At 37.0% G+C, this 13285-nt stretch overlaps 2 protein-coding genes across 3 annotated transcripts in view; one reads left to right on the forward strand and one right to left on the reverse strand.

The window, feature by feature from the left end:
• The window catches only part of DNAJC3 (DnaJ heat shock protein family (Hsp40) member C3), a 30191-nt gene extending 23468 nt beyond the window's left edge, over positions 1-6723 (forward strand). The window contains exons 10-12 of the mRNA XM_029960999.1: positions 1543-1675; positions 2464-2612; positions 3051-6723. Of these exons, the coding sequence (XP_029816859.1) occupies positions 1543-1675; positions 2464-2612; positions 3051-3208 (440 nt within the window). The 3' untranslated portion in view covers positions 3209-6723. The remainder of the gene's footprint in view (positions 1-1542; positions 1676-2463; positions 2613-3050) is intronic.
• A 2427-nt stretch (positions 6724-9150) lies between these two features.
• UGGT2 (UDP-glucose glycoprotein glucosyltransferase 2) overlaps positions 9151-13285 on the reverse strand; it is an 82139-nt gene continuing 78004 nt past the window's right edge. For both annotated transcript variants that reach the window (XM_029960976.1, XM_029960975.1), the window contains 3 exons: positions 12031-12147; positions 10851-10995; positions 9151-9979 (listed from right to left, as the gene is read on the reverse strand). In XM_029960976.1, the coding sequence (XP_029816836.1) occupies positions 9957-9979; positions 10851-10995; positions 12031-12147 (285 nt within the window). In that variant the 3' untranslated portion in view covers positions 9151-9956. The remainder of the gene's footprint in view (positions 9980-10850; positions 10996-12030; positions 12148-13285) is intronic.

Here is a 13285-nt window from a genome sequence, read left to right on the forward strand (position 1 = left end):
CTGTCATGGCAAATAGTTGATCCCTGAAGCAGATTGTTTTCCCACAGTGGTGCGTGCTGTCGGTGATGTGGCGCTCAGTGAAGCTGAGCAGTCTGATCTGCATTTGGCAGGACGTTGTGGTGGGACCTTCTAGTACCATGTGAAGCAGATTAAGTACACTGGTGCTTAAAATTATTGGAGCAGTAAAGCAGCATAATGAAATCCCTGCATTTTCATTATTTTTATTGCTTTCAACAGCATATATTGGACGCACACATTAGTTCACACTCTTGGGGTTTTTGTTTTGGTTTTTTAATGACTGGACAAATTACTAAAAATATCAGCAGAAGCCAAAATGCTTTGTTCAAGCAGAAAATGAGTGTCCAGTGATGAGAAAATGAATAGAAATTTTGTTTGGCTTGTAATAGCCTATGAAATTGTTGGGGCACTGGCAATACCTTTTGGAATTTTTTTTTTCCAATAACTAAAACAAGATTGCAGTGGTATCAGATGTCTGGGTAGTACAAATTCATTAGCACTTCCTGCTGTCTTGCTCAGAAACAGTGAAAAACAAATGTAACACCTGCTGAGAAATAGCATCTGCTTGGAAATAATCTGATGCAAGTACTTTATCTAACTTGAGAAACCTAGGAGATTGGGAGCTGCAAATGAGACCTTGAGGATTATAACAGCGAAAGAAGAGCAGTGTCATTAAAGACTTAGATAGTTACTTCCCTTGATAAATTTTGATATCAAAGAATATATAAACTTGGTGTCTTAAGCATTCAGTTACCACTTACAATAATAATAGATTTTACTTAAAAAAATAGTGTAGACCTGGAATGTTTTACAAATTACATTACAGCATCTCTCTTGCTTTCGTTCCTGAGAAATGCAACTCTTGAAATAGAGTGAGAGTATGCCTTTGGAAAAAAAAAAACCCTTAAAATATAACTGTCTGCGTACTATGTATGCAGAGGTGTCAAAAGCCAGTATTTACCTTTCACTAACAGTATGAACTTATTGGTAGTCTGAAATTTGTCTTTACTGTCATTAAAGAGAAGAGACTTTCTGTCATGTTGATAGAGTGCAGACTGGGGGAGAAGAATGAATATTAACTTAAAGACTCTGGGTAATGCATCCTTCAGCTGAACAGCAATGTGGGACTAACATCGTGCAGTGGGCTCTTCACATACTAGTTGCTGAATCTTACTTCTTGGTCTCTTTTTCCTCCTCCCAGGCCTAGATACTTGTTATGTTATTCCTGTTGCAACATCAAGAGAGTGTTGTGACCGGAGTCTGGTAACCTCCCTTCTCCCTCATTTCCCACCAGTGTAATTGAACCTAAAGAAAGAAAATTACCTAATTTATATGTGAAAGTGAATTTCCTCTACTCCAAGGTTTTCTAATTTAGGGAGAAAAACTCAAACGTCAAGTTGAAATGAAAGTTTTGCTGTTTGTATATGGTAATAGCAAAGCTTCAATTCTGTGGAGTGGTTGAGTTCTTTAAATTGAAGTTTGTAGAGTTGTGTAATCTTCTTTCATTTGCTTTTTTTATAAAAGCTATTAAAGACTATGAGACTGCTCAAGCCAACAGTGAGAATGACCAGCAGATTCGGGAGGGGCTAGAACGTGCCCAGAGAATGCTGAAGCAATCACAGAAGAGGGATTACTATAAAATCCTGGGAGTAAAAAGGTGAGATATTAATTCCAGAGATGATGATGTGAAAGTTGGTTATTTAAACCAGCGCAGATAGGACTGATCACTTGAATTTGTTCTGCTGTTCCTTTATCTTGCTACCTTCACTTTTCTGTTGTACTAATTTAGTAGTGTTCAACTTGTAAGTAGCACCTATTTAAAATTCCTGTAGAAGGAATGGAAAAACAGCATTGGTGAGAGGGGAAATAAATAATTCAGCAGGAAATTCTTAGTAGATGAATGAATTGGGAAAGAAATGAGGACTGGCAAGAATTACTGAAAGCAACAAAAAATAAAATTGTGGCAGATAGTGTGATAGATTGGAAGAGTTTGGAAGGACTCAGTGAAAGGTATCAAAAATACTTCTGCCATTAACCTTGAGAAACCAACAACTTCCTTTCTAATGAGGAGCAAACAAATGTCCAGTTCTGAACTAGTATTGGTCATCCTTCCAGTCGTGAACTAATTTGATCTCTGCTTTTTGTGCTTTTTGTTATGATTGCAAATTCTTCAGACTGGGAACTCTGTTCTGCATAGTATCTGGCAGTAGCATATTTCCAAGGAAAGTTAGTGGGTGGTGAAGTAAAAGAGGGAGTAATCTTTGTTTGAAGTTGAAACCTGCTTCGTTTTGCATAAAGAATCTTCAGTGCCATTTGCAGAAGGTTAACTAACTCATAATTTTCCTAATGCCCTTAATTACTGTCTCAGTGTTTAAAATTAACCTGTAGATTCACTAGTGTGACGTGATTTAGAGAATTAAGTTAGTTATAATTTTATCCATCCAGAAATGCTCGAAAGCAAGAAATCATAAAAGCTTACAGAAAGCTGGCATCCCAGTGGCATCCTGATAACTTCCAGAGTGAGGAAGAAAAGAAGAAAGCAGAGAAAAAATTTATTGATATAGCAGCTGCTAAAGAAGTCCTCACTGACCCAGGTAATGATGCAGTGACTTCATTTTTTAATTACTTTTTTACAGTAAGTTAAAAACACAGCAAGTGTAAGTCATAACAGGCATTACAGCTTCCCTCTTTTTCCCTTTCTCCCCTTATCTCTCTTGAGAAAGTAGTGCACTAATACTTGCATCCAGTATGTCATATGAAGTCAGATGTAAACCTGGAATTATTTATTTCAGTGTTTCAGTGATTTTTGTTAAAAGTCAAAAATTATTATTTCAAAGATCTCTTTTTGGGATATCATCTTGCAGAGATTTCTAGGATCGAGTAACTCTGGATATGCTTACTTCAAGGATACGGGTGTCTCCTGCCTCGAGTGCTATTGCAAATTGCATTTAGATTATAACAGCACCTGAAGTGTTCCAGGGAAGCCCTGTTATTACTCTGCCATAATTCCATCTTGGCTTTCTTTCCTCCAGAAATGAGACGGAAGTTTGATGCAGGAGAGGACCCACTGGATGCAGAGAGTCAGCAGGGTGGCAGCAACCCTTTCCACAGGAACTGGAACACGTGGCAAGGATTCAACCCCTTTGGTTCTGGAGGAGGACCATTTACATTCAAATTTCACTTCAGTTAGAGCCAAGACTGTTTCTGGTGGCTGCTGCTGTTTTTTACTCAATTCATTGAAAAATAAAAAGTCTCTCAGTTCAAGACCCAAAATCTTAATTTCTAATGTTGTCCTTAACCCAGAGTCTTACTGCACTAGAAGGAAGGTCTTTCTTTCTTTTGGTATTCAGTGGGTTTGCTTGACAAGCTCACACTGGCTGGGGGGGGGAGTTGTACTGCCTTTGTATTTGTTGTGGATATGCAGGACATGTTTATTCCCATGGATGGAAAAAACAATAAGATGCTACTTAGGACAACGCTTAAATTTAGGACTCAAGTATATGCTTAAAGATAAAAATGCATGTAAATATTTTTCTGGATCGGGGCCTAATAAACATGGCAGGGGTAGATACAGTAGTCTCCACATTAACAAACTGTTGGTCATGCTCAGCAGAACGATCCATCTCTTAAGAGGAAACCCTGGTGAGCACCTGCTGTGTTGGTGTCGGCAGCACCACAGGCGGGAGAAGAGCCTGTGTGCTGAACCAGTCCCAGCAATCGCTCTGGAAAAAGAGTGCTTGGGAGTAACTGTATTTGAAAATGTCTGCTCGCTTTGCTCATTAATGGATTGGGGTGATTTCCTGGGTGGTAATGGTCAACTATGAAACTAAAAAAAAAAAAAACCCACACTTTTTTTTCTGAATGTCATTTGGGTTGTTTATTTGGGTATGATTCTTGAGTAGTTTGCACTTTAACAAAATACCTGCTTGAGATTTGAGCAGAAAATTTGTTGTGACATATCCCTGACTGTGCAGCAATTTGTTAGTTCTGTACAAAAATTCAGAACTAAGAGAGGTTGTGAGGTGAGTGTACTGCTGACCAGGAATGTGATATTGACTCCTGTAATACAACTTCATTTCTGTTGGGTGGTGCAACAGGGAATTAATACTTTGGGAAATTGAAGTAATTTTGTGTTTTGTGTAACAGCCACGGTACTGCAGAAACAAATGTGTGCAAAAAGAGGGACTAACTTCCCACTAGCCAGAAGTCTAGTTTATTTTTTTCTATATGCACATAGTTAAAATTGGTTTGGTGCGGTTGATGGAACTGTGAGAGTGTGATGTACAGTGTTTCCAGGGCTGTAGCTGGGAGGAGTGAGGAGTCCTCTGTTCTGTAACTGATGAGTTTCATCAGCAACCATTTTCTTAGAACGCAGAATTACGGTTCATCAGTGTTGATTGCATTTTAACTGGAAAACAATAATCAGTTGATAGGAACCCTCTCTCACTTCAACTTGTGGCATTTGAAACCATAAGCAGCCGCAGTGAAACAAATGGAATAGGCAAATAAGGCCTTCAGTCTGAAAGTGCATTTTATCTTACTATAGTCAAAGTTGCTGTTGGAGCATAACCCTTGGCTCCTGCCCAAGTACTTCATGAACATAATTGCAAAGCCACGCGTTCAGCAGAAATTTATCTTCAAGCTGGGTAGCAGTGTGGTGGTCTAAGAGTTTTTGGTTCAAAACCACCCCAGCAGCCTGTGAAACCCCAGTGTCAGATGTTTCCCAAGTTGAATGACTTCCTAGTTCAGCTTGTGCCTTTGACCTGTTGGAAAGTTTTTTGCTTAAGCTCTGTACCAGATGCTCAGGACACTGTTCAGAGCACTCTAGGCTGGCATGACTCTCTGGGTCTCAGACACAGGAACTTGCTGCACAGCGAGTAACCTGTTGCCCTGTGGAATTGGCCTCTGTGCATCTGCTTGTTGCTGGAGTACATAAAGGACGGACAGGTGGCTCTCATGTGTCCCCCCGTGGCTCCTCTCAGCCCCTGAGGGGGAGGTCAACCCAGCCATGCCTGTTGTGGGCAGGGTGGTTCCTGGTGGTTGCTCTGTGTGTGTGTGTGTGTGTGCATGAGCCATTGCTCTGTGCAAACCCTTCTGTATCGGCTCGTTCACTACAGAAGGGGCCGTTTTTAAATGAGTATTGAATGAGCAGTGTAAGCAATATGTCACATTTTGTACAGGAGTGTGGTTGGGCTGCACATCACAACAAGGACCACAGACAGCTGTGTTTGTGTGCTGGGGAAGAGATGGGAATGAAATGTCTTTCCAAGAACTGCCCGTGTTCCTTTTTTTTTTTTTCCCCCTCATCCCTCTCCCTTCTCTGTTTTAAAAACCAGAGCTGAGAGAAGTGTTTCCTGGGGTTTACTTTTTTTTTTTCTTCTAGGGAAGGAATAAGATGGTCCCTCATGAGTAAATTCTTCATACAAGGCACTGATGTTGGAGCAGCACGGGTTTGTTTCTCTGGGGCAGCAGGACAGTTCTAGTGTACGCTGGGAGCATTCAGGAACCAAAAAGGACCATGTGCATTTTGAGAATGAATGGGAAAGGGAAAATTACATTTTAAGAAAAAAAAATAAGGGTTGAATGTAGTCAGTAGAAGAAGGAAGATGATTAGTACCTGAATGCTGTTCATGGATTTGTTCCATGAAAGAAAGGTTCTTGGAAACAAAGGCAAAAAATGACAGTGGAGAACAAAGCTTTACTAGTATTGAGCAGCAGCTGTTTACAAGAAGTGTTACCACCCCAGTGCTATTCCTAAGGGCTTTGAGGTACTTCTGGAAACGCAGAAAGACGAAGTTTGTTAAAAAGAAACCATTTACATTGCAAGGCTCTCCAGATACAGTGATGCATTTCCTGATGCGACTTTGGAAAATGAAGCGCTGGTAACATGCTGAGTGTTCATGGTGCAGGCAACGTGCAAGGAAGCTGAACTTGCATTTTTATTTATTAGTGGGTGTCTGTAGTGCAATAATGTTCAATAACTGAACGTTGGAATAAATGTCTTGCTAGTTTGTCAACCCTGAGATGTGCATGAAGCATCGTTACCATAATTGGCCTGTATGTAGATGCAAACTTCCTCTGTTGAATTCTTTCAGTTTTAATAAACCTGTTTCCAACTTATTTTAAAAGGAAGGTGGGGGGGCATATTATACTTGGTACATGTTTAATACTGATGTACTGATGATCAGTGTTAAAACAGATTCAAAGTGAACTACAGACTGAAGTGCTCAAACTTGTGACATATGCAGAAAATGTGTCAGCTTAAACTTTTTTTAAAAAAAACATAAAGCTTGTTATCATTTCAGTTTTCAGACCAATGTTTGGAACAAGAATTATTCTTCTGTTTAGGGCTGTGATTTATAGGAGCTTTGCCAGAAACTAGCCAAGATAGCATAGCAGGTTAGTTGTATTTAAAAGTGCCTTATTGTAAGGTATTGTTTGTTTGCTCTGTAATACACACTTTTATCCATAAAATCATAACATAAATGGCAGAATAATTTTTTTTCCCTCAGCAAATCTCTAAGTAGCAGTTTTATGTTATAAGAAGGATAAGTAAAGCTAGCCAGAGATTTATCAAATGTTTCGAATTATAAAATGTCTTTATATGAAATCATGAATCTAAAAAGCAAGAACTGTTTTTTTCTAGAACTGTGGGAATTATTTTATGGTATTTTTCACAATAAAGATATTTATGATGACAAGAAAGCACTGCTGTGTATCTGTCTGCCCTTCTTTGCTCATCCTGCTCTCCAGGTTTGGAGTTAGAGCTGTGCAGAAATGCAGTACAAGGCTGCCAGAGTGCCAGCAGGCAGGGGAGAAGAGGGGGGAGGAGTCATATTCTGTGGTAAGAGAAACTTGAATGTGTAGAAGTCAACTACTGCAATTGTAGAAACCCTGTTGAACGCCAGTTTCACAGTGAGAACAACCAGCCTTTGGAATAATCTCCCCAGGGACATGGTTGGACATGAAGCTTTTCCTGACAGAGTGCTGGGCCATCTTGTCTGGACTGTGCTTTTGCCAAAGAAGGCTGGACCAGATAATCCTGGAGGTCCCTTCCAACCTGGTATCCTATGGTTCTATGACTCTGCAATGTTTCAGAGTGAGGCAGGGAAAAGGGTAAAAGAGAAATGTTTTCAATACTATAACTCTGGCTCATCATCAGCAGTGCACTAATGTCTGGTTCATACATTTTCTGCTAAACTTACAAGCTGATACCAAGAAGAGTTAAGAGCTAGAAAAGACACTATAATAGCAATATGGATATAAATTGTAAAAACCCTTCATTTGAATAGTTCAAATATTACTTTGTTTATTTACTAATTCAAACCATGTGGCAACACTCCACTAATCCAGGATGTGTTTTCTCACCGCTCCTAGGGCAGAGCATGCAGCTTGGAAACAACAAATAAGCTTGGTCTGCCTCTCTTAAGAAAGTTCTCACCCTGCAGCAGGTTCCTAGTTGCTGTTGCTTCCCTGCAAAAACACTTTCTGTAGATTAAAGGCATTTAAGGACTTGCTGCAATTTTTTTGCTTTGGATCTACTAGCAAAGTATTTAATGGCTATTGTATAATACAAAAATGGAGAACAGAAAATAATATTATTTTTTTTCTCCAGTGGCACCTTTTAATATTTTGTACAATATACACAATACATGGGTTTGGCATTAAAAATATATGCTAATGACTCAAAGTGCTGCTTTCAAGAGATCTTTAACAAGTAGTGAATATATTGGTGGGACCCTTCTTGTTCTATAAACCAATGTATAATCTCAAAAAAAAGAGCTTTCTTTGAAAGTAGTATTATGCAGAAAAAATATTGTAAAAATTTTTTTACAAATATATAAAACACTGCAGGAAATTGCATGACACCTTTTACATCTTCAAAAATACCTCCAGCAAATTGCATTTCTAAAAATTATATTCTAATCACTTAAGTAATCTCAAGGAAATAGTATTTAAACAGCTATTTCCTTTTTTAAAGCCTGTAGAAGTAATCCAATTCAAAAAAGAACAGGATGCTACAGAAAACCTGAACACAAAATCAGTGCATAAACTATCCACTTTTTATACTGCATAACAGAAACTTCCCACACAGGTACTCATAAGAGAACTAAGGTTTCTTACAGATGAAGAACCATTAACTTCTGCCTTAAAACAAGCTTTCCAGTGTACACTCCAAGCATGAGAGACCAAGGCAGAGGGATGTGAAATGCTGCTGCAGAGTAAGTATTTTTCTCTAATATGGAATATCAGTTATTTTCTTCTTATGCATGGAATTTATAGTAATGGTGCATATGCATCTGCTAGGTCAATTTTAAGTCCATCTATATGGTATAAAAATACCAAGTTTATGTTCCAGTATTTTTGACCTGCTGGCTGATATTCTGAAGTAACTATGTTAGAGAACAAGCATAACAAAACAGATGCTGCACTGAAATGGGACAGTTAAAGGGAACTGACATGAGAGTTTACTGATTGCTGCTGGTGGGTCACACAGGAAATGCTCCATTGGGTGCTTCATACAAAGAAAATCCCACAAAAGATATTTAAAAAAATGTATGCGACACGTTCAAACTGTTCAAAATGCATAAAGGTAAAACAACAAAGAATACAAAAAGCTGTAAAAAAAATAAAATCTGCATATCTCATGTTCTTAGTAATAGGAATTGAAAAATACCAGCAAGGCATAATTTTAAATACTTGCTCTTCCATTGTAAACAGCCAACATCTGAGGACAATGACAGTACATACAAAATAGGCTTCATTTCTCTTATTGTTTATTCAGTTATTTGCTGGTATGGAAATACTATGCAACTCACTGTAGATTCACCCACTTAGTGCAAATTGCCTTGTCTTTTGTAATTTCAAGCATTTAGACTGAAAGACTGCATGAAGTTGTTCTTACAAGAATTTGTGGTCTCATCCAGTCCAATTTTGAAACCAGCACAGTCTAAACAACAGAGTATATATTTAAGGCACTAGATTTCAGTTTAAGTAATAAATTCCTCCTTTTCAAATATGTGTATTGCAAGAACTTTTCCCTGCAATTTTTGTGGGATCAAAATGTCAGTAGCCCACTAAAGCAACAGTTTTGTGAGTACAGACTTAGAAAATTATAGGAAACACCACTGATAATCAAAAATACTCACATATTTCATTATTTTATTTTCAGTTTTAAACAGGATGATGATAATCAAAACCAAGTAGAAACAGCTTTCAGGTACTGACCTTCTGATGCAATGTGTGCTGGTTGGAAAGCCACCTTAACCAAAGTCATAATGGAATTTTATGACACACTATTTAAGTGACCAAAAGGAGCCTAAGAATCAAAACTTAGTTTTTAAAATTTGTAAGAGTGCAGCAATCCTGCACAATAAATGAAAAGTGTCATTCCTTGTTTTTAGCTTCCAAGTTGACTTGTCTTTGTGTGGTCTAAATTACTAAAGTTATTTTTTGTGTCTTATCTTTGCTACACTGAGATACTTCCTTGTGACCACAGCAGTTCTCCAGGGACAAAACTATAGACATATAACCAAAACTCTTGATGTTTTAATACATAAACTTAATGCATGTAATATGCACAAACCAGTTTTCATGTACATACTTAATGTGTATGTCCTCCCCCAGACTGACAACATATCTTTGAGAAGTTGAACACCACTTTCAACGTATTCTAAAATCCTCTGGGCAAACTGTACTTTAAAGAAGGAAAAGAAAAACAAACTCCACACTGGATAAAAAAAGCCACAACCCCAAGTACCTGTGGATTTCTCAGTTTTGTATTGCATTTAAAATGTTTTAAATAACACTATAAGTTATAAAATATTTGACTTAACATTAAAGAATGTTGCAAATAGTGCCATTGTAACATTTGTAACTCCCCTTCAGTCTTTTCCAGAAGACTCTTGAGTTGTCACCATTGTTGTTCAAGGGCTGTACTAAAGTTCATCATGTTTAAGACCTGTAACCAAAGGGAAAAAGAAATTATAAAAACAAGTTAGATAAAGACAGTTCTGTAAAATGTGAAGAAAGCTCTTTACTTTCCATTTGCTGCTAGTCAGTCATGCAACATGAACTTCACTTTTGGAGCCTTGCTAAAAGTTGAGCATAAGCTTTCACAAAGAATAAAAACCACTAAGAATTCTTTATAAGTGAAAGTGAATTTGTGCCTTGACTCAAGACTTTTAAATATATATCTGCCAAGTTTTTTCTTCAACCTTAAGGGCTGAGAGCATCTTTTTCTTTTGTTTTGTTTCACATTACTCCAAGAAGTCTTAATAGAAGTTCTATAAGTGTGTTGGGGTTTTTTGGTGGTTTTGTTGTTGGTTGTTTGGATTTTTTTCTCATACTATTTAACAAACTCAGTTTAAAACACATTAGTAAATAAATAAGATAAACTCTATTTGTAGCCTAAACCACAATTTAGTCTGGTGCAAAAAGGCTGCATACATGAGCCTGGAGACAACTTAACAGAGACTGAGTTACCTACTGCTTAACAGACATGAGCTTTAGGTTATCTAAGTGACGTCTAAGCTAATATGCTTTATTTAATATTTGTGCCTCAAATGACATGTGACAGTTGTGTTTGAGGTCCAAGAACAGGACACCACGAAACATTCTCTTAGATTCTGGCACGAAACAAAAGATTTTATCCTCTCAGTGTAACTCTTATGTAAAGAAGCATAACACAACCATAAAAACCCACACAATTTCTCTAAGAACAGGGAAAATTACACAAATAAAAGATTTGTGCTTACTGACTGCAATCTTAATTTCAACTATATTAATATTTAATTTTTAAAAGCTAACAGATGAATATGCATGTAAATTACCTTTTTGAAATAACGATGTTAGATTTTTCTTCTCTTTTTCAATTTGCTGTATTAACTTTCGTATCTCAGAGTCGTAGTCAACCCATTCAGGAACTATCCGGGCAGCAGCCTCTAATTTTGGTTCTTTGGTTTGGGGATTGTTGCACTGAAAGTTTAAAACATTAGATGTAAACAAAGCAAATGTGAAAATAACATCTCCTCAGAGAACTTAGCTCAAATAATTTTGTCAGCATTTGCAATGTCAGTCATGCAAGGTCAGTCACTTGGACATTATTATTGAAATTATTATTAAAAAAATTACACTAAAATTGCAAATAAATCCTGTTCAAATAATTCAAATAACTCACAACATATAATTGTAAATACTTTTCCTTTTCCCCCTGCTCCTGACTATATGTATAGCACAGAGATGGCCAGGACAAGACTACTAAGATTTAGACAAAGTTACATGGGGAGATGCAAGATATACATTGGCACACTGAGGTTGAATCTGATAAAGGTTTTTTTATTACATTTATGATGCTTCCTCTAGTGTTGTCTAGAAAAATGTATTGACTACTTCCATAAAATAATATAAATGGAAATCTCAGTATCAAGTGATACATGATAATGGGGAATGAAAGAGGGTGGGATGGGGTTTAATAATGAGAGAGGAAGATTTTCTCTTTCTGTTTCTATTCCCAAAGAAAGTACACTTTCTTCTTTCTAGACATGGATAATCCCCTGAACATTACACTTTTTAAGCTTTGCTTTATCTCCTGTTTATAGTGATGAAATAGACAAAGAAACCATAATAATATTAAGTCCTATAATCATCGAGTTCTGGAGGAACCTTCTATGTAGGGAGTGCAACAGCAGCACACAATGCCCAGAGCGTTAACAGTAGTTCATCACAGCTCTAGAAACCAGGCTGAGTATGGAAAAATTATTAGGAAAATACATGTATGGGTGTGAAAAGCCTCAATCTTGTCCAGTTAAGAGACAGCAACACTTAATTTTTTGGTACAGTTTTCAGCTTTAATGTAAGAAATTTGTAAGAGCAACCAGGAGAGGAAAAGGACTGAGTGTTCCAGTGCCTTCCATCAAGGCTGCCTTCATGACATGACATATACTTAAAAGCCACAGAAATCACAGCAAAGTTGTTAATCTATAAAACTAATTCAAGTCAGGATCAACTCACCAAGTCTATTGTTTTAGCCTTTTTCTTGGACTGATCATCACACCAGGTTTCACACCAAAGCCACTCCTGAGGGAGAGACTTAATGGCTACTTGATGAATCATGTTATTGGGGAGATCCTGTACAAATTTTGTAAAATCATAAATTAGCATTGAATGTAATGTAACTGGTTATCAAGCAGCTACTTAAAAGTAGAATCTTTGCCTATTACTCTTACATTTTCTTCTTCTTACATTTCCTTCTCAGTGCTCACCTAGTTCTTTTTCAAGTAGATTCAAAACTTAGTCATGCTCATTTTGATGCCAATTCCACCTCTCATTTACTAAGCAATTTTTTTCTTGTACTTACATCTGTCTTTCCTTAGCTTGACATAACAATACTTCTGTCTGATACTCGTGGTTCAGACTCGTGGTACTGCATGTCATACCATAAATACTGCTAAAGAGCAAAACTTAAACCATCTCTCCATTCCTTAAATTGGAAAAAAATATCCCTCAAAACCCATATAATGCAGGATTACACCACTACTCTAAATTTAGACGACTTCTAGGAAAATGGATTCCAGAAACACGAGCGTGAGAAGGAAAAGCTATTAAACTGCTATTCTAGCTACCTTCCTTACTTTACTTTTTTTTTTTTCTAACCTGTACTATGCAGTCAGGTACTCTCATCAAGAAAACTTCAAATGAAGATCTTGCTGAATGTAGGGAGCAGCATTTACAAATCACAAAAACCTCGGGCAGTCATTCACTGGCCATAGTTAAAATAATAGGTGTAATTGGCAGATCCATTTGTGAGCTCCCTCACATGTGCAAACCCTACATTATACTTTAAAATAAATGTCAGTACTGTGATAAGTATTAGTCACATCTTATTTTGCCAATTCATGTTGCTAAATGTGACAGAATAAAACAGCACATATTGCTGCATTATGAAAGACGTAATTTATTTCAAATATAGACATTCAAATGTAAATTGAGAGCCAAGACATTAAAAAGTGAAATGCTTTAATTTTTGAAAAACTTAAATTCTACAATTTTTTGGAAGATTAAAAAATGGTTTATCACCATCTCAATTTCAAAAGAAGAGAGACTAGTTTTCTGTTGTGCCTCTACGACTTTGTAAATGAAATCACAATTCCTGAGTTACTACAATTCCTGAGTTGTGGATTTACAAATTGTTACATGGGGCAGAAAGTCAGCTGCTAGTGCCAGGATTTAAAGTAAACAGAAGAAAAGAATGATTTAAAAAAAAAAA

This window comes from Manacus vitellinus, unplaced genomic scaffold (assembly GCF_001715985.3).
Source record: "Manacus vitellinus isolate BGI_N305 unplaced genomic scaffold, ASM171598v3 scaffold_2_pilon, whole genome shotgun sequence".
NCBI classification, from domain to species: domain Eukaryota; kingdom Metazoa; phylum Chordata; class Aves; order Passeriformes; family Pipridae; genus Manacus; species Manacus vitellinus.